General features: G+C 37.3%; 2 protein-coding genes across 2 annotated transcripts; one reads left to right on the top strand and one right to left on the bottom strand.

Moving 5' to 3' along the window:
• The first annotated feature begins 9,426 nt into the window (after window positions 1-9,426).
• Window positions 9,427-11,223, top strand: LOC113302147 (probable WRKY transcription factor 40). The gene is made up of 4 exons (XM_026551002.1): window positions 9,427-9,633; window positions 9,876-10,250; window positions 10,618-10,734; window positions 10,870-11,223. Exons 1-4 carry the CDS (start codon window positions 9,553-9,555, stop codon window positions 11,125-11,127), a joined length of 831 nt encoding a protein of 276 aa, XP_026406787.1. The 5' UTR covers window positions 9,427-9,552; the 3' UTR covers window positions 11,128-11,223.
• A 2,350-nt stretch (window positions 11,224-13,573) lies between these two features.
• Window positions 13,574-16,783, bottom strand: LOC113306474. The gene is made up of 3 exons (XM_026555403.1): window positions 15,823-16,783; window positions 15,389-15,610; window positions 13,574-13,764 (listed from the first exon to the last, which is right to left on the bottom strand). Exons 1-3 carry the CDS (start codon window positions 16,781-16,783, stop codon window positions 13,574-13,576), a joined length of 1,374 nt encoding a protein of 457 aa, XP_026411188.1.
• Between the last annotated feature and the right edge of the window lie 10,808 nt (window positions 16,784-27,591).

Here is a 27,591-nt window from a genome sequence, read left to right as displayed (position 1 = left end):
TGTGCAAGGTGAGCCATTTAGAAGGACAGATAAAGTTGTGGTGTTGATACATTGTTGAATTAAATTACACCAGTCTTATGAGAATCCAAAACTCTTGAGAATCTTGATAAGAAAAGGCCATTCAAGTCTGTCAAATGCTTTTGACATATCTAACTTGAGAGCTAGCCATCCACTTTGTCCTTCTTTTCTCTTCATGGAATGAATGATCTCATGAGCAATTATAGTGTTATCATTAATTAATCTTCCAGAGACATAAGAAGCTTGGTATGGGGAAATAATTTTCTCCATTATGGGCTTCATTCTGCTAACCAATATCTTTGAGATAATTCTGTAAGAAATATTACAAAGACTTATAGGTCTAAACTCAGCTGGAGTACAAGGCTTGTTCTTTTTAAGAATTAAAGAAATGTAAATCTTGTTCAATTGTTTGAGCATATTCTTAGAAGAGAAGACTTGCTTGACCATGTCACAAACATCACCACCAACAGTAGACCATTAGGATTTACAAAAGCCTGCTTGAAATCCTTCTGGTCCAGGGGCTGACTAGTTTTCCATAGTTTTGAGAGTTTTTAACATTTTCTCATCACTTGGGGGAGCAACGAGTCTTATATTATCTTCTTCAGAAACCAAAGTACGAATATGATTGTAATGTCTTTCTTCAATGGAAGGAATAGAAGTTGAACTAATGTTTTTGAAATGATTAGTTAACAAGTTATCTATATCATCTCTTGGGTGAACCCAATTACCTTCTGAATCTTTCAAAGAGTTATTGTTCCTTGCTCTTTTCCTTTTATGAAGAGTGTGGAAATATTTGGTACTTATAATCCAAATCTTTTATGAAGTTACATCTTGATTTCTGTTTATGAAACTCATGCTGAATATTATGCCATCTTTGTAGTTCCTTAGTGACTTCAAGAGCTTTGGAAGTATTATCAGCTGAATGTGGAAGAGCATGAATGATTGATAGTTCATGCTGCAGGTTGTCTACATTTTAATTAATGTCTCCAAAGTTCTCCTTGTTCTATTTAGACAAAGCAATTCTAGTGAACTGTGGTCTTTTGACAAGCTTATAACCTGGTGGACCGTTAACTGTTTTTTCCCACGCTTTAGCTATCTCAGCAGTACAAGTTCTATCTTGTAACCAAGAAAGGAAAATTTTAAATGGCTTCTAGAGATTTGGTTGAGAATGATCTGTCACAAGAAGTATGGTACAATGATCATTGCCAAGTTGATTCAGATGAAGGATCTTTGAATCTAGGAAAGAATAATTCCAATCAGCATTACCCAAAGCCATGTCCAATCTTGATATTTTCCTTCCAGTGCCCATATTATTATTCGAACAAGTATGTTCTCTTCCTATAAAACTAAGATCTTCTAAGCCAGCATGTTGAATTATAGAATGAATCAACCTATCACTAGAAGTACATGCTGAAGAAGTATTATCCATGAGATGGAAATTAAGATCACCCAGAAGTATCCAAGGCTGCATAATGTTACTACCAATATCCTTAATGAAATCCCACTGAACGTTTTTCTTAGAATAGTTGAAATATCCATACATACAGGATAGACACCATTCAGGTTGATTGGGGTCACTTTGAACTACTGCATGGATCATATTATTTTCACAACTAACAATATTACAAGAAAATCCATTTTCCCACAAAAGGACTAGTCCACCAGATAAACCTACTGGTTGAATATATTTAACATTAGGGAATCTAAAAATAGCAAGCAGGGTTCTCATTCTATCCTCATGAAGTTTGGTTTCACAAAGAAATATGATGTCAGGATTTTGTGTCCTAACTAAATCTCTAAGGTGATCTCTGGTGGCTGTGGTATTGAAACCTTGAACATTCCAAGATAACACTCTCATTGTATTGAGGGGGAAAATGATAACACATAAAAAAACAGTGAAGTGAAGCTTATTTTTATTACTAGCTAATTGTTTGAGATAACTTACTGTGCAAGAAGCAATTAAGACAACACAAGTCAACTTGTGAAAATAAGAAAGATACATAGCTGAGTTAACTAGAGAGATGCTACTAAAATGCAATCTTTTAGAAGAAACCATTATGAAGGAAAATATGCAATAATTATAGAACTCTAATATTAAATATCTAACACTATGATTATCAGATGCAATTTCCAATGCACAAGGAAACAATAAATAAAAAGAGTGATTTGTGGAAAAATTAAGATTGAATACCTAAGTCTCCTTTTCTGCATGAACAGATTGATCCTCTCGATCTATGACCCTGTGAGTAGTCTGGTTGGAAGTGCTGGTATCTAAGAGATTATTTCCAGAGGAGCTTTCAGCATCGTCGAGAGTCTTAGATGAATCATCCATAACTCCGAGCCTTTTTCCTAGCCTAATATCTTCAATTGTTTCCTGATCATTTTTCTTGAGAAGAATATCTATGTTGATAACTACACCATCTTTTGGCGGGACAAAAGTTGTAGTTTTGATAATTTTTTTCGTGTTTTTCTGACAAACGGGTGCAGCGTTGCTGGAAATTGCTGAAATGTTTTTCCTAATGGTATTTTCCTTGCCAAAAATGTATGGCTTCTCATGAGCTTTGTTTAAGTACATAGCAGCGTCTTTGCAAGCACCCTTGCAATGATTAGTAACATAACATTCTATGAAAATACTTCTTGCTTGTCTCTCATAAAAGAACTGCTGCCATTTTGTAACTCCTGCATTAGTAATACACTTAACTCCTCTTCTTAATGGCATGGACAAATCAATATTGACACACACTTTGACTGGGGTACTTCCAATAGGGATAACATCCTTTGTTTCAATTTTAGTGACTTCTCCCATGACCTCACCCATTTTTTTAACAGATTCTACATTCATGTGTTCAGGAATCAAGTATTTAAGTTGAATCCAAAACATTTGAAATCCCCAATTCTTCTCAATATAGATCATTCCAGGTATATAATCATGGATCACAAGAAGATACCTGTTAATGCTCCATGGCCTTTCATGAATCACCTTGTTAAGAAAATCCCAAGTTTTGAATTTGTAAATCATAATGTTGGCTCAACTTCAACTATTTGCACTTCTCCAGAAGACATAAATGGCCAGGTAAATGGTAATCATTTTTCGATTGTAGCATAGCTCAGTATCCCCTCTATAATAACTTTCCCTATAACACTAGCTTCCCAGTTTGATTTTTCTTCCTATGGATTATTATTTTCTTGATTGTAAACCACCACTTCACTAGTATCTCCCAACTCCAAGGTGGACTGTTTGAATTTGTTAACAAGATCTCCAACATGGCTTGAAGTTCCTTCATCCATCTTGAAAAGATAGTCTAACTGAATGATATGACAATCAATAGAGTTTTTTTGATAAGTAAGTAAGTAGGGTTTAGGGTTTTGAGAATATAATTGATATAATTGAAGGTTTATTTTCTGGCAGGGATTATAGTAACAAATATTTTGAAAATATTTATTGGTATGGTAAGTATTACAACTGGCTAACAACTCAAACAGAAAAGCTAAGAGGTTGACTTTCCGTAATAAACCTATTTTGGTCAATTTGAATTTATTTGAGTTACCGAAAAAGCGGACAAACTGTTTCTTTGAATCGCTTGAGAAACTCGCCGTAGCAACTCGTCCCTGATAATCCCATTGACACCATGGATACCCTTGATGCCATCGATACCATCACAATCCAAATCTGTCAGCAAAAGCTTGTAGACATACTCCGCAAACACAACAATCATAACAAATACATAGGCAAAATGCATAAGAGAAAGAACAAACTGTAAATACATTATGGAGAACCAAGGAAAGTTAACAAACCATTAAAAGAAAATAAAGAATAATTTGGTTGAAAATTGGAGTAGTAAGATTTAAAAAGACAAATGAGAATGTCGTGAAAACTGAATTCATAAAACTAGATATAAAAGTGTTTTAACAATGAAGATTCATGAAAAGATACTTATTAATCAAACCAGAAAGTGAAGATGTTCACTGACTTGACATAATATGTTCGCCCGATTCGCAGAGCAAGAGAGAGAAAACTGGTCATTTCTATTTTTTGGGATTGGTAATTGGTTGGTTATGGATTGAAGACCATATATGACTGATTTATACTAGCAAATTTTAAGAAGTAAATTTTGTCTCATTTGGACTGCTTCACCTGGTTTTGGTGCTTGTTGTTTTTGGTTTCAATTTTGAGTTTAGTTACATTTTAGAGTTATTTTGTAAAAGGGTCGTAAGTTTATCAGGTAATTAGGGTCTGGGTCGTGGAAGATGCAGTTGATGTGATAGGATCGTAGACTAACCAAAGACCTTTAGTAAACTGCTAATTGACCTTTTATGTATTGCCAAAAACCCTGACCGTTGATTGACTGAGTTTGACCGGTGGAATGTAAGACACGTGACTGATTTTACTCCGAAGGACGTGTGTGAAACTGATAAAATCATATAAAGCTCTGTAACCTAAATTAAGGAGGAGATGAAGAAAAGGAGAAGAGGAAGATTCTAAGTTCCAAATTATCCCTGCATTAACGGCGCAAGGAAATCAAACTAATGTCATCGCAAACCAATGATTAAAAATCTGATCATATCTACACTAACTTCTCCATTAATGGTTTGGTTCTTCTCTTTATTTTCCCAATTCAATTTTTTTTTCCTCATGATTTGTGAATTTCTTAGATGACTGCAACTATTAGGATGGGATTTTGTTTGATTTAGTTATTTGGGTCTTCATCCAGTAAAATGAAATTTGATTTGTGATGTTATTTAGTAACTGAGCTTTGATTCTTGAGATTTAAAAATGGATCCCAAATTCTCAATTGGAATTACGGGTTTATTTGGTGAACTGTGGATTTTTATTTCCTTTTTGTGATAGTATTTTCTAAACAGCAAAATCATAAAACCCAAAAGTAAAATTTTCGTATGCCGCATTCAGAAAGCGAAAAATTGGAATTATGGGTTTATACAGGGAAGTGTATGAGTTTATAAATGGAAGCATACAACTTTTTGTTGGCGAAAAATGGATATTTTTTGTGAACCATTTTGATAGGGCTGTCAATGGATACCCGAATATCCGCTATCCGTTCGAGTTCGTTTGAATCGTTAGGATATTATCTGAAGTTTCGGATATCGGTATCGGTGTCGGATATCGGTGTCGGATAATCACCTATTAATGTAACGGATTCGGTTGTGTTAGTATCCGACGGATAATTATCCGCATCCGATAGCGAGGGTATATATGTAATATACATATACCCGTAACCCTATTGACTATCAGGGTAAACTAAAAGAAGTTCTAGAAACTAAGAGTCTAAGACTGAGACTCTAACTCAGAGACAGAGAGTAGAGCGACTGGTTTTCATTCTGAGTCTCAAAGAAGATTTGATTTTTTCCCGATTCATTTCAACATTTTAACTGTTTTTTAATTTATTATCGGAAACGGATAATTAAAGGATATTATCGAATATCCGTTACTCTTAACGGAACGGATAGCGAATAAAAATTTCAATATCCGTCGGATTTTATCGGATAACGGATATCCGATAAAATTAACAGTAACGGATACGGTATAGCAATTATCCGTTTCGATAGCTACCGTTGACATCCCTACATTTTGATTTATGAGGTTTGTATTTCTTTCTGGATTTGAAAGAAATTGAATTTATTTTGTAGATCTAATCACCGGGTGTCTTTCTAGATGTTGTTATGGTTAGTTCAAGTTTGATCTAAAGATGTTTGTGGAAATGCCTCATTGAATTGATGACAGAAAAACATTTCATCAAAGTCAAGTAACAGTTGAGTTGACAGTCTCTCTTAGTCTATGACCCTGTCATCAGGCGGACATTATACTCACGCCTGACGGGACGTACATTATAGCTTCGCCTCACTGGGGCGTACGTTATATAAACGCCTGACCATGGGACGAGAAGTATACAACCGCTTCATCTGAAGCGTGCATTATATAAACGCCTGTTAACGGGCGAAGTTTATAACTTCGCTCGACCAAATTTGGTTTTGGTCCGTAGTCCAGACCAAATATAGTTTGAAATTTGGGTATAGTCTGGTTTTTTATCTTTACTCTGTTCGACTGCGTCACATATCTGGACCAAAATTTTGGGTTTAGTCGTCCATTGCAGTTGCTCTAAGACATCAAATGCATGTTCTACGACCCAGACCCTAATTAGACTATAAAGTTACAACCCTTTTACAAAATATCTCAAGATTCTCTACAAAATATTTCAAGGCCTCAGACGACCACGTACTGGTGGAGGACGTGGAAATTAAAGCTCGTTGGAAGGGTTACTTCAACAACCTTTTCAATGGAGAAAGCGATAACCCATCCAAAACCCTTGAGGGCATTGCCGAGCGTGTGGAGTCGTTTGAGGATGTCACGGTCTGTAGAATTCACGAGAGTGAAGTAAAGGAGGCCTTGAAAGGAACCAAAAAAGGAAAGGCGTTGGGTCCGGATACCATACCGATTGAGGTGTGGAAATTCCTGGGAGATGATGGAATAACTTGAATGACCAAGTTATTCAATAACATCTTCCGGTCAAACCGAATGACAGACGAGTGGATTCGAAGCGTGATCGTCCCAATCTTTAAAAATAAAGGCGACATTCAGAACTGCTCTAACTATAGGGGAATCAAACTGATGAGCCATACACTCAAGCTGTGGGAACGCGTCATCGAACGGAGGTTACGCAGACAAACAATTGTCCCACCAAACCAATTTGATTTTATGCAGGAAAGATCGACCGCGGAGGCGATTTTCCTAGTTAGACAACTTATGGAAAGATACAGTGATCAAAAGCGAGACCTGCACATGATATTTATTAATCTAGAGAAGGCCTACGATAAAATACCGCGTGAAATAATGTGGTGGGATCTTGAACAGAAAAAGGTATCACCGAAGTACATAAACTTAATCAAGGATATGTACGAGGGCGCGGTTACCGGTGTCCAGACGAGCGACGAATCTCAGCCGATTTCTCGATTAAGATAGGGCTTCACCAGGGATCAGCCTTGAGCCCATACATTTTCGATTTAGCGCTAGATCAAGTTACGAGAGATATTCAGGGTGAGATCCCTGGTGCATGCTCTTTGCAGATGATGTGGCGCTTATCGGCAACTCAAAAAAAGATGTAGAGGAAAAACTGGAATTGTGGCGTCAGACTCTAGAATCGAAGGGCTTCAAACTTAGTAGAACAAAAACCGAGTATCTGAAGTGCGGTCTCAGCGATTCTGGGAGAGTTGAAGGGGACATTCTGCTGGATGGACAACATGTACCAAGGAAAGAATCGTTTCGCTTCCTAGGATCGATACTCTAAAGTAATGGGGGCATCGAGGAGGATATTCGCCATCGAACCCAATTTGGCTGGGGGAAATGGCGTCTGGCGTCCTTTGTGACCACAAAGTGCCGCTAAAGCTTAAAGGTAAGTTTTACAAATCCGCGATCAGGCCTGCCATTCTATACGGTGCAGAATGTTGGGCGATAAACAGCCGAGACACTTTGAGACTGAAGAGTACCGAGATGCGGATGCTGTGATGGGCATGCGTACATACGAGGAATGACCGTATCAGGAATGAGTATGAGTGCGTAAAGAACGATTTGAGCAACCGGAATATTTCACCAGAGCAGGCGTTGGACAAACAGACTTGGAGGGCGACAATACGCGTGGAAGAGGTGGGTTTCAGGTATGTAGACTAAAAACCCTCTCATTTATTTCCTATAAATTTCTTTACAACCCAATCAACGAACACGTAAAGGCAACCCTGCAGTTTGTGAAGGAGGGGAATCCACCTGTAGCGCTGCAGTTGGAAGAATTGTGAAGGGGCAACGCCCTGTAGATTCTGCAACCGGGACATGATGTAAGTACATCCGCATTAATGGTCGAGAATTCGTAATCCCATTAACACGGTGATTACTGTCCATTTGGTCCAAAAACAAAAACAATCGCGATGCGGGTAGCGTCAAGTATTTTTGTTTACCGTACTGCAAGTTGTGCGAGGCTCGGACAGGCCGACGTAAAACTTATGTTCGACTCTTAGTAGATATTCTCTAGTCAACCCGGTACTTGATACTGAAAAAGACTTTGGATTTGGATTTGGATTACAGATGAGAAGAGTACTTCATGAAAGCTAGTGGCCACGGTAATGGGTGGTTGAAGTTCAATTTTATAAGGCTAAAAGAATTTGGGTTCATCCCACTTTAAATATGTATGAACTTTAATTGAAGTCAAGATGTATCCGGATTCATTCTAGTTAATTTTGCAAAAAAAAAAATAAAAAAATTTGTTAGTTTAAGTCATTTTGAAACTGGTTTCATCCTAACTATTTTTCAAATATTTTTTTAATCTTATTTTTAATCCATGATACAACTAGTTTCATCATTGTTATTTTTTATCTAATTTTCTTATCTTAGTTAAAGCCGTGATGCATCCAGACTCATCCTTGCTATTTTTTTTTAGTTTAAATGAGGATGCATCTTGTTTCATCCTATTTATTTTTCGAATAACTTATTTTATCTTAACTTAAGCTATGATGCAACTAGTTTCGTCCTATATATTTTTCGAATATTTTTTTTCCCTTGATTTAAGCCAGGATACAACCAGTTTCATCCTATATATTTTTCGGATAATTTTTTTCCTTGATTTAAGCCAGGATGCAACCAGTTTCATCTTATATATTTTTCGAATAACTTTTTGTGTTTGATTTAAGTCAGGATGCAACCAGTTTCATCCTATATATTTTTCGGATAATTTCTTGTGCCGTGATTTAAGTTTGGATGCAACCAGTTTCATCCTAACAAAAAAAATATCGAATAAAAACTTTCAAATTTACTATTAATAATGGACCTTATATTTTGCAAGTTATGGTTTCTTTTGTGATTGTTTTTAAATCGGAGAAAAAAAAGATAATCGAAAAAAAAAAAGACAAGGGACATAATTGTCTACGATTTTTTGTGTCAATTTCACCCTACCTAATATTTATTTGTCCGTTACAGCACTCATGCGGTCCACACACTCACATGCAAATTTTGGGAGCCACGATCACTTTCGGTAAATTACATCCCTAACAAGAAAAAGGTGACGTCAAGGAAATGTCGTCACATTTTTTCGCCAAAATTATTAATTGGTCGTCACTATTTGTTGTCGTTCACGACGATTTTGTTTATGTCAATTGTCAACATCTCGTGTTGTCATGAAAATAGTTTCTTTTCTCCTATCTTGTTATCTATTTTTATGTTTTTTTCGTAGACTTCACTTGACCTTGACTCACTTCACTAAGTAAACGAACTTAATTAATTTCCTCATCACAGCTTTGATTACAATTAAACAAGAGACGCGGGACGTGACTTTCCCCGTTATATATATATATATATATAGAGTGTAATCATTCTCAACCACCATTTTCATTTCATTTGATCAGATTATTCATCCTTTGCCCAGTATATGTTCGCTAATTAGACAGGGAACCTTATTCTTTTCCAAAAATTTATTACCCGATATTATAGATTCCGCACACTGTTTCTCCAAAAATATCGCTTTCTTTACGAATTTCATGGGTAATTTGGTGCAGGATGATAGTTCACTTAGTTTGGAACTCAACATCAATCCGCTAGTGCATTACAAAGAATCGTCGGTGAGTCTAGCTAACTATCCTCTTGAGTTCCCAATAAAGTTTGAGATTGAAATTTCGCAGCTAGCTAACTGTCAATGCTTTGAGACATGTATATATAGTTTTTTTCATCATAGAGGAAGTTTGAGGGGGATCTTTGTTTTCTTGATTACATAATCTTTCAAAAGCATGATTACTTGATTTTTTAAATTTTTTTAAAGCTAGGTCTCATTTGAATTCGTTGGTGTTGTTGGGTAATTGATTAGGGAGGACGCGGCAGTTTGATACATGAGTTGAATCGGATGAGTACAGATAACAAGAAGCTAAAAGAAATGCTGATAGAAATAGCAAAGAAACTCAACACAATGCAGAATCATCTAACAGAATTCATAAGCGAAAACCAAGCAAATTTGAGTTCTACTACAACGACGTCAAAAAAGAGGAAGGCTAATGGTCAAGAAGTTAAGGATAACACTGATTGTATACCAAGTAGTACAAGTAACAGTGTAATTATCAGTAATTCCATGGAAAACAGCTCGATGAGTGGCGATGAAAATTCCTGGAAAAAACCAAGAGAATATCTCAGGAGTACAAAGATTTTAAGAACATATTCACGACTCGATCCATCAGATACAAGTCTGGTCAGTATAAACTCAATACAGAAACTTATAAGGATGATCATTTGCTATTATATACATCGATTTATATATGGTTCTTTAATTAATAAATGCGCAGCTCATGAATCAGAGTTTCACTAGTTTAATTAGTGTTGCTAGACCATGTGTTCAAAAGTTAAGTATATATAATTTTGAATACTACTATGCCCATGTGATTTAATTCGTATCACTAAGTCTAGTAACTCGAACCGAACCATCTGTAAGATTTGGAGTTTGGACTAAAGGTGGTTTTAACAGAATGGTTGATATCGTTACTGGAATAATCATTATTAAGCCTGTCCATAAATTCTGCCTAACGTATGTTAACCAATAATTCGTTATAATATGACAGCAAGTGAAAGACGGATATCAATGGAGGAAATACGGTCAAAAGGTTACTAAAGATAACCCATCTCCAAGAGCTTACTTCAGGTGCTCCTTGGCCCCGTCTTGTCCTGTAAAAAAGAAGGTATATTATATATATATATATATGTCGCAAATCTTGATTCATGCTAATCTGAGAAAACTATAGCTACGTATACTACAGCAAGCATAATTAATCATGTATGGATAAATATTTATATCAACTTTAACTTCAAACCAGGTACAAAGGAGTTTCGAAGATAAATCAGTCCTAGTAGCTACATATGAGGGCGAGCACAATCACTCGTTACATCCAAATGTTACACTACTAGATTTGACCCGAACTGGACTTTGTGACGATGTGAAGCAATGCAACTTAAAGACTGATCAGTATGGAATGCAGCGGTTTTTGATTGAGAAAATGGCATCTTCTTTAGCACAAGATCCTATCTTCAAAGCATCACTTGCCTCGGCCATTTCAGGAAGGGTTCACGATTAATAGTCTCTTGATTAACAGTCTCTTGTGGCATCTCTTCTTTCATAACTACCGAGAGAAAAAAACTTTCTTTTTGAATGAATGTTAGTCTTTCCACTTGTCTAATCTAAGAACAATGATGAAAAATCAACATTATTGAAACTTTTGAGAACTTTCAACTAGGTCGATGCTTCAAATAACCTAGTTGTAAATGCATATAAACGTTGTCAAAAAACTTGCACAGGTTTTCAGTTAGAAACTCCCGGTCGTTAACCAACAAGCGGTTAGGAGAACCATCCGTAAAAATTTACGGCTAGTAAAAACCTTGCCGTATGCTACTCTGATAACCCAAAAAGAAATTGACTCCTAGTTACGCCTAAATATCCAGGCCATGTTTCGTCGTCACAGTTTGGACTCCAAACTGTAATTATGATATATAGTAACAACTATGGTTTACGGCGTGAATTCCTAGCTGTAAATAAAGAAAGGTTGGAAAAAGTATCCGTAATTTGTTTTCGGTTGGGAAAAACCCGACCGTATATTACTTTATATTACTTTGATAACGCATAAAGAAATTGACTCTTAGTTACGGCTACATATCCAGGCCGTTTTTTGGGGTCACGGTTAGGACTCCAAGCCGTAAATCTTACATAAAGTAAAAACCCAGTCTACAACCTGGATTACTAGACGTCAATCTGACATATCCCCAAACCTACAGGTTTATGCTTAGTTACGGTTTGGTCGACATACCCATTTCCCAACTGTAAATACCAGAATCTTTTTTCCTACAACATCTTATCGGCTGTTTTTTGAACAAGCTCCACTTCCTTCAAAGCACATATTCAGACTCTTATTTTAATTCCCCTAGCATTACAAAACAAAAGTCAGGACAATTGCCACACATTTTACTTGCAACGAACAAGAACTACAAAATATATAATTTGGCATAAATACAAGAAATTAGTGCAACAAAATGGCATAAACACCTACAACATGATAAGAATGTATGCAATATTAGGTGCCCATCAAATACCCCCAAACCTGCCTTTTGCTCGTCCTCGAGTAAAAAACAAAAATAAATGAGAAGTCCTACATACACCACTGACATTGGTCAAAATATACCCACAAAGTTCTAGGACAAAATATAAGCTCAGATTCCATGAAAGTGATACCTGCATTCAGTTTTAGCTCACAACAATTGGATATGTCAATCTAGCTTTCAAAGGCACAATTCTAGCACTGAAACAACTAAGGACATGTGATAAGAGTGTAAAGTGTATCTGCCTTGGACATGCATAAATAATGGTTTACTCTAGGAAGTTATGACTGCCAATTACTAAGAGATAGTTTTTAGGCTAAGAACTGAACTCAAATCCAAGCTAGCTGTCCGGATTTACGATAATTGTGAATGTTCACCTAAGAGTTGGTGATATTTCAGCTTACCCGCGTTGCACATCGATAGCTACACCCTCCTTGCATATTACAAGACTATTTACAACACATAACAACAAAGAACATTGACTGCAATATTTACATTGACTACTCTTATTTTTATGCAAGAGAGACACTTTGACATTTTTACTAAAGTAGAGCATAATAACAGACAATGAGTACTTCTTCTTTTTTTCTTTTTCTTTTCATTTTTTTTTCATTTTTTTCATTTTTTTTCAACTAGATTTTCTTTTTTTTTTCTTTTTGAATTTTTCTGATGACTTTTGTTAACTTTGAAGTAATGAAAGATACAAATACAAACTGACACATTAAACTTTTCACAAAAACAAAAAAATACATTACATGACATGACATTTTCAGCAAGAGGTAGCCCTTTTCGATGCACCGGTCAAATTCAATTGTTGTTTTTCTTAACGTATCCTCCAACTTCTATCCCAGCCAACCAAAGAACAAGCTAGTCAAGTCTCATTCAGTATTCTAGATGATTGGCAGCCTACTTAACCTATGAAACATTGATGCTATACACGCTTGGTTGATCGTGCATGTGCAAAATTTCTATATCACATGTGAATTGTGCTAGAATTAGGGGTGCCTCATCATCTAGACTAAGAATCCTAAGATATCATACATGCACATGTATCACAATTCAAGGTAAATGAGATCTATTTTTCATTTTTTTCTAAGATGTTATCTATTCACAAGATTCAAACATACCAAATCGCTACAAAGTTCATGTGATATCTACTTGTACCCCCAAACCTATGTTAAACAGTATCCTCAATGTTTATAAGGATTCTCAAAGTTATAACATGCCATGAAGTTCATGAAGAGAAAGAAGAGGTTAGAGAGTACCAGATCCAAAAAGTGTTGCCAAACCAGATAGTTGAGCAGCAAGGTAGATATCACAAAGAAAACAAAGATTATATACGGGAAAAACTAGCCTATGAAACTGAAACCAAAAGAAAGCAAGGTTAGAAAATGGAATTTTAGACCTGGTATGTACAAGGGGTGAACCATTTCAGTCCACATAGATGGGATCTGCAAGATCAGTTGTTTCAATTTCAGGTGGAATTGGTTCAAGGAACGGCTTCGTTCTCTTCCCACTGACCTTGAAGACGTTCTTAGTTGCTACGTATTCGAGTTCTACAGATCCATGAGGGAATATTGTTCGCACCATGAACGGGCCTGTCCATCTAGAACGCAATTTACCTGGAAAGAGATGCAAACGTGATTTGTACAATAAAACTTTCTGTCCAGACGTGAATGACTTGCGCAAAATGCGCTTTTCATGGAACACTTTCATTATATCTTTGTACATCTTTGCACTGTCATAAGCATCATTCCTCAGTTCTTCCAACTCGTTGAATTGGAGATTCCGTTGGGTACCTGCCTCATCAAGAGAAAAGTTAAGTTTCTTACTTTCCCAATATGCTCGATGTTCTAGTTCAACAGGTAAATGCCAAGGTTTTCCATACACAAGTCTGTACGGAGACATGCCAATAATGGTTTTATATGATGTTCTATAGGCCCATGAAGAATCATTCAATCGTAATGACCAATCTTTTCAAGACGGGTTAACCGTATTTTCAATAATATGTTTAATCTCTCTATTAAAAACCTCTACTTGGACACTGGTTTGTGGATGTTATGGGGTTGCGACTTTATGAGTTATGCCATACTTGCGAACTAATGACTCAAAAGACCTATTGCAAAAGTGTGAACCACCATCAATAATTATAGCTCTAGGTGTGACAAAACGAGAAAATATGTTTTCTTTTAAGAAGGACAGAACCACCCTATGGTCATTTGTTTTGGTCGCAACTGCTTCTACCCACTTAGAAACATAATCAACAACAACAAGGATGTATAGCTTACCTTCAGAACTGGGAAACGGACCCATGAAGTCAATTCCCCACACATTAAACAGTTCAACAATCAAAATAGGGTTCAATGGAATCATGTTCCTCTTGGAAATACTTCCTAGTTTGTGAAAGCGTTCACAAGCAATACAATAAGCATGGAAGTCTTTGAATAACGATGGCCAATAAAACCCACTCTGCAAGACTTTTGCAGCAGTCTTCTTGGCACTGAAATGGACACCACATGCTTGGTCGTGACAAAGAGATATCACATCTTTTTGTTCACTGTTGGGGACACATTTCCTAATGATTTGGTCCGGGCAGTACTTAAACAGGTACGGGTCATCCCAAAAGAAGTATTTAACTTCAGCCAAGAACTTAGAACAGTCTTGTCTAGACCAATGAAAAGGCATTCTTCCCGTGGCAAGATAGTTCACAATGTCAGAAAACCAAGGATACTTAGACACAAGCATTAATTGTTCATCAGGAAAAGATTCTCTAATAAACAAGGAATCATCAAAAGACTCAACATTTCATCTAGACAAATGATCAGCAACAACATTTTCCGAATCTTCCTTATCTCGAATTTCGAGATCAAATTCCTGCAATAACAATATCCATCGGATGAGACGAGCTTTAGCATCCTTCTTAGAAAGAAGGAATTTCAGAGCAGCATGATCAGTGTATATGATGATCTTAGACCCTATCAAGTATGACCTAAACTTGTCCAATGCAAAAACAACAGCAAGCAACTCCTTCTCGTTAGTTGAGTAGTTAAGTTGGTTATCATTAAGAGTCTTGCTAGCATATATAGTATATCACATATGGAAGTCTATCAACGCGCTGTCATAAAATAACACCAACAGCAAAATCAGACGCGTCAGACATGATTTCAAATGGCAATTTCCAGTCAGGTGGTCGGACTATAGGGGCTGAAATTAGAAGAGTTTTGATTTCTTCCCATGCACGCACACAAGCATCATCAAATACAAAAGCAACATCTTTACCAAGTAGATTACACAGTGGCCTTGGGATCTTACTGAAATCTTTAATGAGTCTACGGTCGAAACAAGCATGGCCTAAAAATGATCTAACCTCCCTCACAGAGAGAGGTTGTGGCAAATGTTGAATGAGGTAAACTTTAGCTTTATCTACTTCAATTCCTTTTCCAGAGATGATATGTCCTAGAACTATGCCTGAGTTCACCATAAAATGACACTTTTCCCAGTTCAGAACCAGATTTTTTTCTTTACATCTAATCAACACAAGAGTCAGATGGTTCAAACATTCATCAAAAGAAGATCTAAACACAGAGAAATCATCCATAAATATCTCAAGGAAATTATCTATCATGTTAGGAAAAATGCTCATCATACAACGTTGAAATGTGGCGGGTGCATTACACAACCCAAATGGCATGCGGCGATAAGAAAATGTTCCATAAGGAACATAGTCTTTTCCTGGTCTTCAGGTGCTCTGTGAATCTGGTTGTAACTAGAATAGTCGTCTAAGAAACAGTAATGACTATGTCCAGATAAATTTTCCAACATTTGATCTGTGAAAGAGAGAGGGAAGTGATCTTTCCTTGTAACTGCATTCAACTTCCTATAATCAATACAAACTCGCCACCCTGTGGTTACTCGAGTAGGAACTAACTCATCTTTATCGTTTTGAACTACAGTAACTCCTGACTTTTTCGGCACAACCTGAATAGGACTAACCCATTTGCTATCTGAAATCGGGTATATGATACTCGCATCAAGAAGCTTAAGGATCTTACCCCTAACAACTTCTTTCATGTTAGGATTAAGTCGCCTCTGCATCTCCCTAGATGTTTTAGAATTATCTTCAATATTTATGTGATGCATACAAACTGTGGGACTAATACCCTTAATATCTAAGATTTTCCATCCTAGTGCTTCTTTATGCTCCTTAAGTACTTCTAATAGCTTACTTTCCTGTTCTATATCTAAGAAAGATGAGATGATTACAGGCAAAGTATTAGAAGATTCTAAAAATGCATATTTAAGAGTATCAGGCAATGGTTTCAGTTCAAGCTTTGGTGTCTCAACAAGAGATGGAACAGACTTGGATTCAGAGAGTGGTAGTGTTTCTGCTCTAGCTTTCCATTTAGTGGTGCACATGAAAGGTGCAGATTCAATCAAAGAATTCACTTCACTTATGTATTCATCATCAAACAGATCCAAGTTAAAATTGTTCAAACAAGCATGTATAGGATCAACAAATATGTTACTAGACAACGAATCCTGAATCAAATTTTCAATCATGTTGATTTCATGCACATCATCATCTTCATCAAAATCTAAATGTTGTTGGCTAGCATTAAAAACATTCAACTCCACAGTCATGTTACCAAATGACAACTTCAACACTCCATTACGATAATTAATAATTGCATTGGACGTCGCCAAGAAAGGACGTCCTAAAATGACAGGAATGTGACAGTCTGGTTTTTACAAAGGCTGAGAATCTAATACAATGAAGTCCACAGGAAAATAGAACTTATCAAGCTTAATCAAAACGTCTTCCACCACAATACGTGGCACTTTGACGGATCTGTCCGCCAATTGCAGAGTTACATGTGTTGGTTTTAAATCTCAAAGGCCCAACTGCACATACGCCGAATATGGCAGTAGGTTAACACTTGCCCCTAAATCCAGTAACGCCTTATTGAACGTATGGTCACCTATCATGCATGTGATTGTGGGACAACCTGGGTCTCTAATCTTAGGTGGAGTCTTTTTTGAATAATAGAACTTACCTGTTCAGCCAGAAAGGCACGCTTGTGCACATTAAGCTTTCACTTTTTTGTGCATAAATCTTTCAAGAACTTAGCATAAGAAGGAATCTGCTTGATTGATTCGAGAAATGGAATGTTAATATTGACTCGCTTAAACAATTCTAATATCTCGTTATATACTGTGTTCCTTTCTTTTGTTGCTCTAACCTTTGAGGAAAGGGAGCTACAGGCACATTTGATGGCACCGAAACATTAACATCAACAAATTTTTTAGATTTAGGAACATGCTCAGATTCATTTTCAACAACTGGTGTATCATGCGATGTTGTATGCAATGGTGACTTAGACATAGACTCACTCTTTTCAGACATGCTTACATTGTTATCAACTACCTTACCACTACGAAGAGTAGTAACAGCATGTGCAGTCTCATTACAAGTAGACGTACTTGCCTGAAATGTTTCTTTTGGGTTTTTTTCAGGATGACTTGGAAACTTAGCCTTTTCCCTGTCAATAAGCGCATCACAGGTATGACCTATCTTAAGTTCTATACTTGTAAAACGTTGGTCAGTGGTCTTCTGACTTTGCAAAAGATTTTGGTCAACAGACCGAAACTTTCTTCAATGCTTGATAATTTCTTTTCAGAAGGATGTTGTGTGTACGATTGTAACTGGGGGTTTCTAGGGTGTGGATACCCTTGTGCAGGGCCTTTGGACCACGAAAAATTAGGGTGGTTCCTCCACCCTGGGTTGTAGGTCTGTGAATAAGGGTTATGTTCTTGCTTTTGATACAAAACATGGGCCTGTTCAAGTCTAGATTCCTGAAATGCAAGTATTTCTGGGCAACTGTCCACTAGATGGTCAGAACTAATACATGCAGCACAAATAGACATTTCGACATGGTCACAGAGAGTAGTGGCATAAGGTTTCATATTCTTATGCATCTCTAGCGCTTCTACTCTCCTTTCCAACGATGCGATTTCACATTTCCTTCAAAGTCGTACTCAATCCTATGAACATTAGCTACATGGGCTGTCTTTCTAGGTTCACGAATGCACTCCCACTACTGAGTCTTTTCAGCAACTTTGATTAGGAAAGTCCAAGACTCATCAGCACTTTTGTCAATAAATAAGACGTTTCACATTGAATCAACTGTAGTTCGGGTGGAAACATCTAGACCTTCATATAAAATTTGCTCAAGTCTCCATTTTTCGAAACTATGGTGAGGACACTGAAGCAGTAATTCATTAAACCTTTCCAAATACTTGGCTAAAGTTTCAACCTCTAATTGCACAAAGCTATTCAGACTTTGACGAATAGTCGCAGTCTTGTGATTTAGGAAGAACTTTTTGAAAAATTCTTCCATAAGATCATCCCACGTCCTAATTGACTGTAGTTGCATGGCATATAGCCAAGACTTAGCCTTTTCCTTCAAACAGAAAGTAAATAATCTCAATTTCAGGGATTCTTCTGGCATTTGAGTGAAACGCAGAGTGCCACATATCTCTTCAAACTCTCTCACATGGTGGTAGGGGTTTTCAGCATCAACCCCTCGAAACACAGGGAGCATATGTATCGTGCTCGCCTTTAACTCAAAATGACCAGCAGTTTCTGGTAGAACAATACAAGAGGGATGGCTTGCCCTTGTGGGGTACATGTAGTCTTTCAGACTGCGGGGTTGGACTAACTCTTCACACATTGTCTCAGCTTGGTCAGGTGACAGACACAGGAATTTCAACTATGTCCTCTGATAGACACATTTTTTGTGTCTAATTTGTTCTCAATGTTCTGTATCGTTGGTACTCGATTTCATACTTATTATGGTATTTTGTGTGTTTGTAGGTATTTTTTGGAAATAAATATTGTTGGAAAATTTGGCTCGAAAAATCACTCGGAGCACCCCCGGAGGACATTTGCTATACGGACCCCAGATTTTGCTAAGGGGCACCCAAGGTTATGTGTAGCCCAAATTCATCTTCATCACCCAAATTCATCCTTAGCACCCATCTTCTTCTTTTGAATTTCATTTTGGCAGGAAAATGAAGAACAAAACTGTGTAATATTTCGATCAAAGTTTGAAGGAGTTCTGGATAGATTAAAGGGCTGAAATTTGTTGGGTAGTTGTGATATGTCCCAACAAAACTATCATGAGTGATTTGATCGACTAAATTTGGCTAGATAACTCGCGAGAAGAAAACATGAGAGTTTATTATCGGAAGAGGTTATCACGGAATTTTCGCGAGCAATAGAGGAATTTGCACGTGTTTGGAAGACCCTAACAACTATTTGGAGTGTGAAGGAGTTAAATATGGCAATTTGGAAGCTTCAGAATGCGTGTAGAGATCAAAAATCTGAATTATTTCCTAAACTGGCCGTGAAGAATAATGGAGAATTGTATGAAGTTATTACGTGAGATTTTGCTGTTGCTGGGTTATAAATAGGTGCTGGGATATCATAGAAGGTTTACTGAGAATTTGGGAGAGTTTTGGAGAAGACAGAGGCGATAATCATAACCACCAGAAATACTTTTCTGTTGCTGCTCATCTGAAGAACGCGAAGAACAGACCATCCAAGACAGTCGTTTTTCAACAGTGGAAACGACACATAGGCGTGGGTCAGGAATCAGCGACACTACTGTTCTATCGTTCTTTTCAATTTGTAACATATATAACTGTTACAAACCCGGTTTTATCATTGTTTCCCCCATTTCATCATTTGTACACCACCTTTGAGCAATAAAAAATGAATTTTGAGTGTGTTTTCCTAATGATGAGCTAAACCCAATCCTTGGGGCGACGGGGGAAGCCATTGTCTCAAGAATTATGTGGTAATATTTATTTTATAAATTTGTGCAATATTTTTATATGATTAATTGCATTGATAAAAAATAAATTAAATGATTCTTATTAATCAAATGTGTTTTCTCTTGATGATGCATGCTTAGTTTTAAACTCTTGATGCGTTATACTTGCGACCAACATTTGATATTTTGGGAATTTGATTTTGGAAATACTTTAGAATCGAATCAATTGTTTAAATTGCATGATATAAATTAATTTAGAACCACATAAGTATTGATGAATGGTGAAATCCTAGCTCCAGCCTCTCCATAATTTTCACAACATATCAACATTTATTTGCTTTTCTTTAAAATTAAGTCTAAAATCTATTGCTTTCACAAGTCTCAACGAAACTACTACTACAAAACAACTTGAAATCACATCAATTTTTGGCGCCGCCGACGCGGACTTGTCTTTAGGCTAGAGTTTTTTTTTTTTATTTGTTTTTCATTTTTATTTTATTTGTTCTTCTTTACGTTTTTGGGTTTTTGTCTTTTCCTTACAGATTTTGGAGTTTGGAGCGAAAGAAAAATTTTCCAAAGTTTTTGGTGAATACTTAAATATTTGGAGTAAAAGCAAAGCGAAGGGAGCGAAAGAAAAGAAGAATAAAAATTAATTAAAAAAAGAGAGAGAGATAGAGAGACAATTTTTTTTAGAATTTTTTTAGATTATCTTTTTCTTTTGCACTTTATTTTTGAACTTTGGACTGTGGACTTTGGGACTTTATTTAAAAAAAAACCCTACGGAAGGGTGGTTTAAATATAAACTGTTTGCAGACAAGGACGGCGATTACGATATCGCCTCGGCCCCTCGGGTTCGTACATGACATAGGAGTCGTGGCCCGAGTCAACTTCAGCGGTTCATCTCCCGTCTGGTACGCGAGGTAAGTTTGTCGAAATACTCGCGAATCCCTTGTCAGCGAGTTACTGTATTCCTTCGTTTGCATATATATACTGAGGATTTGAAAACGGTTGCTTTAATTTCCTAGTAAAGGGAAAGGACTGGCCATACAAGATAAGGGTTCGGATTTCCTGACCGTTCCCTTCTTGCCCGCCTTAGGAAAACGAAACCAAACGCGAACCTAAGACTAAAATTTGACTAGAACGAGACCTATAGGGTAACGAGCTTAATAGGAAATTCATTTGAAAAATATTGGTTACTCTTTTAAGCATGCTACAAAGTTCATGGTGGTTCCTGTGAGTTGAATACGCCGCCTTGTAACGACGGTGAGGCCTTGGGTATCAAAGCTCCACTAAGCTTCCCTCGTCTCGATTCAACTTACTTTAACTCAGATTGATTCCAGAGGGGTTTGCTTAAATTTTAACGAATTCCCTTTCGAAGGATTAGAAGCTGGTCTAGAAACAATCTAAGTGGAGCCATCATGCTTTTTGTTTGCTAGAAATCTTTAGGTTTGCTTTGGTGGAGTCAGTCTGCTTTCTGTTTGCATATAACTTCCCTTCCTTTTAGGATTTCTTTCTTTTTGTTTTGTTTTTCTAGTGTATGTCCAAGGTTATTAAATAGCAGGCTTGGAAAAGAAACACTCTAGGTCGTTTGATTAGTGATAAACCTATTAGTTCTTCTTGTGAAGGCGGGGAGCTCGAAGACTCTTCTTTTGAGAGCTCTGTTTTTGGAAACTTCAGTTTTGAGAATCTGTCTCTTCGTGAGGAAAATACCCCTAGTACTTCAGCTTTGCCAGCGATGGAAACTTTGAAAGATTACATGTTCCCAACTAGGTCCACCCGAGCTTCGTGCATTAAATTGCCAGCCTCTACGGATAATTTCGAGATAAAACCTAGTATTCTTCAGATGATCCCTATATTCTTAGGGAAAGATGATGAGAACCCTTATTTTCATATTAGGGACTTTGAGGAAATTTGTGGGACAATTAGAATAAAAGACCTTACTGATGAAGTCTTAAAACTTAAGATGTTTCCCTTTTCCTTAAGAGATAAATCCAAGACCTGGCTGAACAACCTACCATCTGAATCAATTAAAACATGGCATGAACTTATTGCTGCTTTCTATATGAAATTCTACCCTAAGCATAAAACCGCGTCTGTTAGGCAGAAAATTAGTGCTAGTGTGCAACAAGAGGGAGAGTCTCTTTATAGGTTTTTAGAGAGATTCAATGATCTCCTATCCCAATGTCCTCACCATGGATTTTATAAGATGGAACTAGTAGAGATTATTTATGATGGTTTAGACTATTCAACCAAAGCCATGGTTGAGTCTACGTGCGCTGGTGAGTTCACTAGTAAAAGTGATGATGATGATTTTACCTTCTTAGGAGCTGTCGCTGAAAAAATCCCAACAGTGGGAATCTTGTGTTGAACCCCCCAAAAGACTCTTGGTCAATAGAAGTAGCACCAATGTAGTAGATACAAGCTTCGGGACTGATGCTAAGTTTGCTGCTTTGTCTAGAAGGTTAGAAGCTTTGGAAATGAAGCATCCTAAACATAGGTCTCTTGTTGAACCTGATGATAGGTTTAGAGCCTCTCAAGTATCTAGTTGTGGAGTAGAACCCAATAACTCGTTTTGGGAAGGTCAGGTTAGTGAAGAGCAATCCCATGCTGTCTATAACAATGCTAGGTTTGAGAACCGACAAAAGTTTGACCCATACTCAGAGACTTACAACCCTGGTTGGAGAAACCATCCTAATTTTTCTTGGTCTAAGGGTCAGAATCAAGGACAGTCTAGTAATTCTCATCCTCCCCCAGGTTTTGGTTATGCTAAGAACTCTTCGGGTCAACCCCAGTTTCAGAATGAGAAAAAGATCTCCACCTTAGAAGAAACCCTTACTATGTTAGCAAAGAACCATGAGTTTTTATCAAAGAACCACTATGGTTTTCAAGAAGAAAACATGCAGAATTTTAAGAATAATTCCCAGTTTCTTGCTAACTTAGAACTTCAAGTCGGCCAAATAGCTAAGTTTCTTAGTGAAATAGAAGATGGAAGATTCCCTAGTCAAACTGATCCTAACCCTAAATGAGAGAAATCGTACAATCATGTGAATTCTATAACAACCCTTAGGAGTGGAAAGAAAGTTGACAATAAGGTTGTGATGCCTGATAGAGAACATGCTGTAGTTCACTCTTCTGAGCCAGAAAATGAGGAGACTGATAGAGTCTCCAAAGAGATCAATGAGGGTCATGCTGAGCCCGGGTTTGTTCCCAGAGCCCCGTTCCCCCAGCTGCTAGTTCCAACTAAGAGGGAGTCCAACTTAATGATATGTTGGAGGTTTTTAAGAAGGTTACTATCAACCTCCCATTTTTAGATGCGATTAAGCAGATTCCCGGTTATGCCAAGTTTCTTAAGGATATGTGTACGCGAAAGCGAAAACTTAATGTCCAGAAGAAAGCCTTCCTAGCTAGTCATGTGATTTCTATTATTCAGAATACCACTACTCCTAAGTATAAAAACCCAGGGTCCCCTACTATTTCTTGCACAATAGGTAACTACCGTGTCGAGAAAGCTGTGCTTGACTTAGGAGCCAGTGTGAACTTACTGCCATACCATGTGTACCTTAAGCTACGACTTGGTGAGATGAAACCTACCCAGATGACACTTCAATTATATGATAGGTCCGTTAAAATTCCTCGTGGTGTGATCGAGGACGTTCTTATTGAGGTCGACAAGTTTATTTATCCAGTGGATTTTTTTATCCTAGATACCCAACCTGTCCCTGACCCAGAGAACCAAATACCAGTGATTTTAGGTCGCCCGTTTTTAACTACATCCAATGCGATCATTAACTGTCGAAATGGTATTATGAATTTGTCTTTTGGTAATATGACTATTGAGCTGAACATTTTTAATATTAGTAAGCTACCCTCTGAAGTAGATGACTCGAACATAGAAGGGGTGAACATGATAGGAACATTAGTCGAGGATTCATTACCAAACACTTTGTTAGAAGATCCATTAGAGAAATGCCTAGCTCACTCTGGGATTGATTTTGATGATGATAATGTGATGAATGAGGTGAATGCTTTGTTAGACTCAACCCCTTTGTTAGACACTAATAATGGATGGAAACCTAAGTTCGAACCACTACCAGTTTCTAAGTCTACCCTAGTTCCTTCGTTAGAAGATCCTCCTAAGTTGGACCTAAAACCATTACCAGATACCCTGAAATATGTGTTTTTAGGCCCGTCTGAGACTTTATCTATGATTGTAGCATCCGACTTGGATAGTGATCAGGAAAGTAGGATAGTAACCTTCCTTCAGAATAACAAGGAAGCGTTAGGGTGGACCATAGCAGACATTAAGGGTATAAGTCCTACTGATTGTATGAATCATATTTATTTAGAGAGTGAATCCAAACCTTGTTAGATGCAGGCATTATCTACCCCATTTCAGCCAATAAGTGGGTCATCCCCGTTCAGGTTGTTCCCAAGAAATACGGTATTATTGTAGTCCAGAATGAGAATAATGAGTTAATCCCAACCCGGGTGACCACGGGTTGGCGTGTCTGTATTGACTATAGAAAATTGAACAAGGTCACTGGGAAGGACAACTTTTCCCTTCCCTTCATCGACCAAATGCTAGAGAGATTAGCTGGACGTATCCATTATTGCTTTTTAGATGGATAATGTGGTTATAATCAGGTTCTTATTGCCCCAGAAGACCAAGAGAAAAACACTTTTACCTGTCCCTTTGGTACCTTTGCGTATAGACGCATGCCTTTCGGGCTATGTAATTCCCCTGCGACCGTTCAACGTTGTATGTTGAGCATATTTTCTGACATGGTAGAACGGTTCTTAGAGGTCTTTATGGATGATTTTTCAGTGTTTGGTTCGTCTTTCGATGAGTGCTTGCATCATTTGTCATTAGTTTTGACTAGGTGTAAGGAAAAGAATTTAGTGCTTAATTGGGAGAAATGTCACTTCATGGTTCGTTCAGGAATTGTTCTAGGGCGTATCATATCTTCGAAGGGTATAGAGGTAGATAGAGCCAAAGTTGACCTTATTAAAACTTTACAGGTCACAAAAACCGTAAGAGATATTAGGTCATTCTTAGGGCATGCAGGTTTTTATCGTCGATTCATTAAGGATTTTAGCTTGATTTCTAGACCACTTTGCAATTTTCTTTCAAAAGACGTTATGTTTGTCTTTGATGATGCTTGTTTAGAGGCTTTTGAGAAGCTTAAGAATTTACTCACTACCGCCCCCATAGTCCAGGCACCCAACTGGAACTTACCCTTTGAGATCATGTCTGATGCTTCAGATTATGCTGTGTTGTGCTAGGTCAGCGAGAAAATAATTTACTTCATGTGATTTACTATGCTAGCAAAACTCTGAATAATGCCCAGTTGAACTATACCACTACGGAGAAGGAACTATTAGCCATTGTGTTTGCCTTAGACAAGTTTAGAACCCATCTCTTAGGTTCTAAGATCGTAATATATACTGATCATGCTGCTTTGAAATATCTTATGTCTAAGAAGGATACGAAACCTAGATTGATTAGGTGGATCCTTTTGTTCCAAGATTTTTCTCCAGACATTAGAGACAAAAAGGGTGCCGAAAATATAGTACCAGACCACTTGTCTAGGTTAGTTGTTGATTCCCCTGATGATTCCCTTCCTATAAGGGATAGCTTTCCTGATGAATAACTGTTCTTTGTTACCCAATTACCTTGGTATGCAAATATAGTGAACTATCTTGTTACTGGTCGAATGCCCCAACATTGGGGTAAACAAGATCGTTCTAGTTTTTTAGCAAGGTCAAGCACTTCTTTTGGGATGATCCTTATTTGTTTAAGTATTGTCCAGACCAGATTATTAGGAGATGTATACCTGAGAGTGACCAGTCCAGTATTATTTCCTTTTGTCATGATCATGCTTGTGGGGGTCACTTTAGTGCTAAGAAGACTGCTGCTAATATATTGCAGTGTGGATTCTATTGGCCTTCGTTGTTTAAAGACTCCCACAGTTACTGTGTTACTTGTGAACGTTGCCAGAAATTAGGAACCATTTCCCATAGGAACATGATGCCCTTGAACTCTATTTTAGTTGTTGAGGTCTTTGATGTGTGGGGTATTGACTTTATGGGTCTATTTCCTAATTCTTTTTGTAACCTATACATCCATGTCGCTATAGACTATGTCTCTAAGTGGATTAAGGAGGTTGCGTGTAAAACCAATGACCATAGGATTGTGATTGAGTTCTTGAAAAATAATATACTTACACGTTTTGGTACACCACGAGCTATAATTAGTGATGGAGGGTCGCACTTTTGTAATGGACCTTTTAGGCTTTTGATGAAGAAATACGGTATTACACATAAGGTGGCTGCCCCGTATCATCCACAGCATAGTGGTCAAGTAGAGGTTTCCAATAGGGAGATAAAGCGTATATTAGAGAAAACAGTTAATCCAAATCGGAAAGACTGGTCGTCTAGGCTTACTGATGCCTTATGGGCTTACCGTACTGCGTTTAAAACCCCCATTGGAATGTCACCTTATCGACTTGTGTATGGCAAGGAATGTCACTTACCTGTTGAGTTAGAACATAGAGCATATTGGGCTGTTAAGCAGCTAAATTTTTCACTAGACAAGGCAGGAGCCCGAGGAAACTCCAGCTCAATGAGTTGGAAGAGATTTGTAGAGATGCATACGATAGTGCTAAGGAGTATAAGAACAAAATGAAACTTGTGCATGATAAGAATATTTTAAGAAAGTCATTTTCTCCAGGTCAAAAAGTTCTTCTGTATGATACCCGCTTGCATCTTTTCCCCGGGAAGTTACGTTCTCAGTGGACGGGTCCTTTTATTGTTCGCAATGTCTTTCCTCATGGATCTGTTGAGATTGAGATACCGGATGGTAGTAGTTCTTCGAAGGTTAACGATCAGAGATTGAAACCCTTTTTAGAGCCCTTTCCTACAGGTGATGTTGAGGAGGTCTCTCTGGAGGACCCTATTTACCCTTGATTGACCATCGAGGCGATTGTATGTTGTATATTAGTTTTTGATTTCTCTCTTCACCCAGGTACTATCTTTCCAACTTCTCCTCGTGTTATTTTACTTTTGGTACTGCTATTTCATTAGAAACATTCAGGAAAATGTTAGATTTAAGTTTGGGGGTGGGGAAGAACTTTTTAGTTGCATTTTTGAAACTTCTAGCGTCACATAGTATCCGGTTAGCTAAGTTTACATACGGTTTCTCACCAAAAAAATGGAAATTGGAATTGCTAGGGATAACATTCTTCTGATACATTAGAGAAAAAGACATTGAGATCTTTGACATTCAGGAGAGAACTTGTTCCTTTTAGAGGGTAACCGTGATGGACTTAACCATCCATGATGGAAAGGAAAGTAGGTCAGAAGGAAATGCCAGAAAGACAAAGCAACCTCACAATGTAGTCTTAGTTACTGGATTACGACTCTCTTAGTAGGAACTTATCATCATCAACAAGCGGAGCGACATAAAAATCTATGAAGAAAGTTGAAGACGTTTAAGGTTTAGAAGCAACAATAGAAAAGAATAATTCAAAAAAATCAAAGTTGAAGATTGAGTTACAAGAGCAAAGAAAATAAAACGATATACGTTGTTGAAATTCATGATACCAAGACATTACA

Source organism: Papaver somniferum, chromosome 8 (assembly GCF_003573695.1).
Source record: "Papaver somniferum cultivar HN1 chromosome 8, ASM357369v1, whole genome shotgun sequence".
NCBI lineage: Eukaryota > Viridiplantae > Streptophyta > Magnoliopsida > Ranunculales > Papaveraceae > Papaver > Papaver somniferum.
Note: the sequence above shows the minus strand (reverse complement) of the source record. Positions and strands in the feature narration are given on the sequence as shown.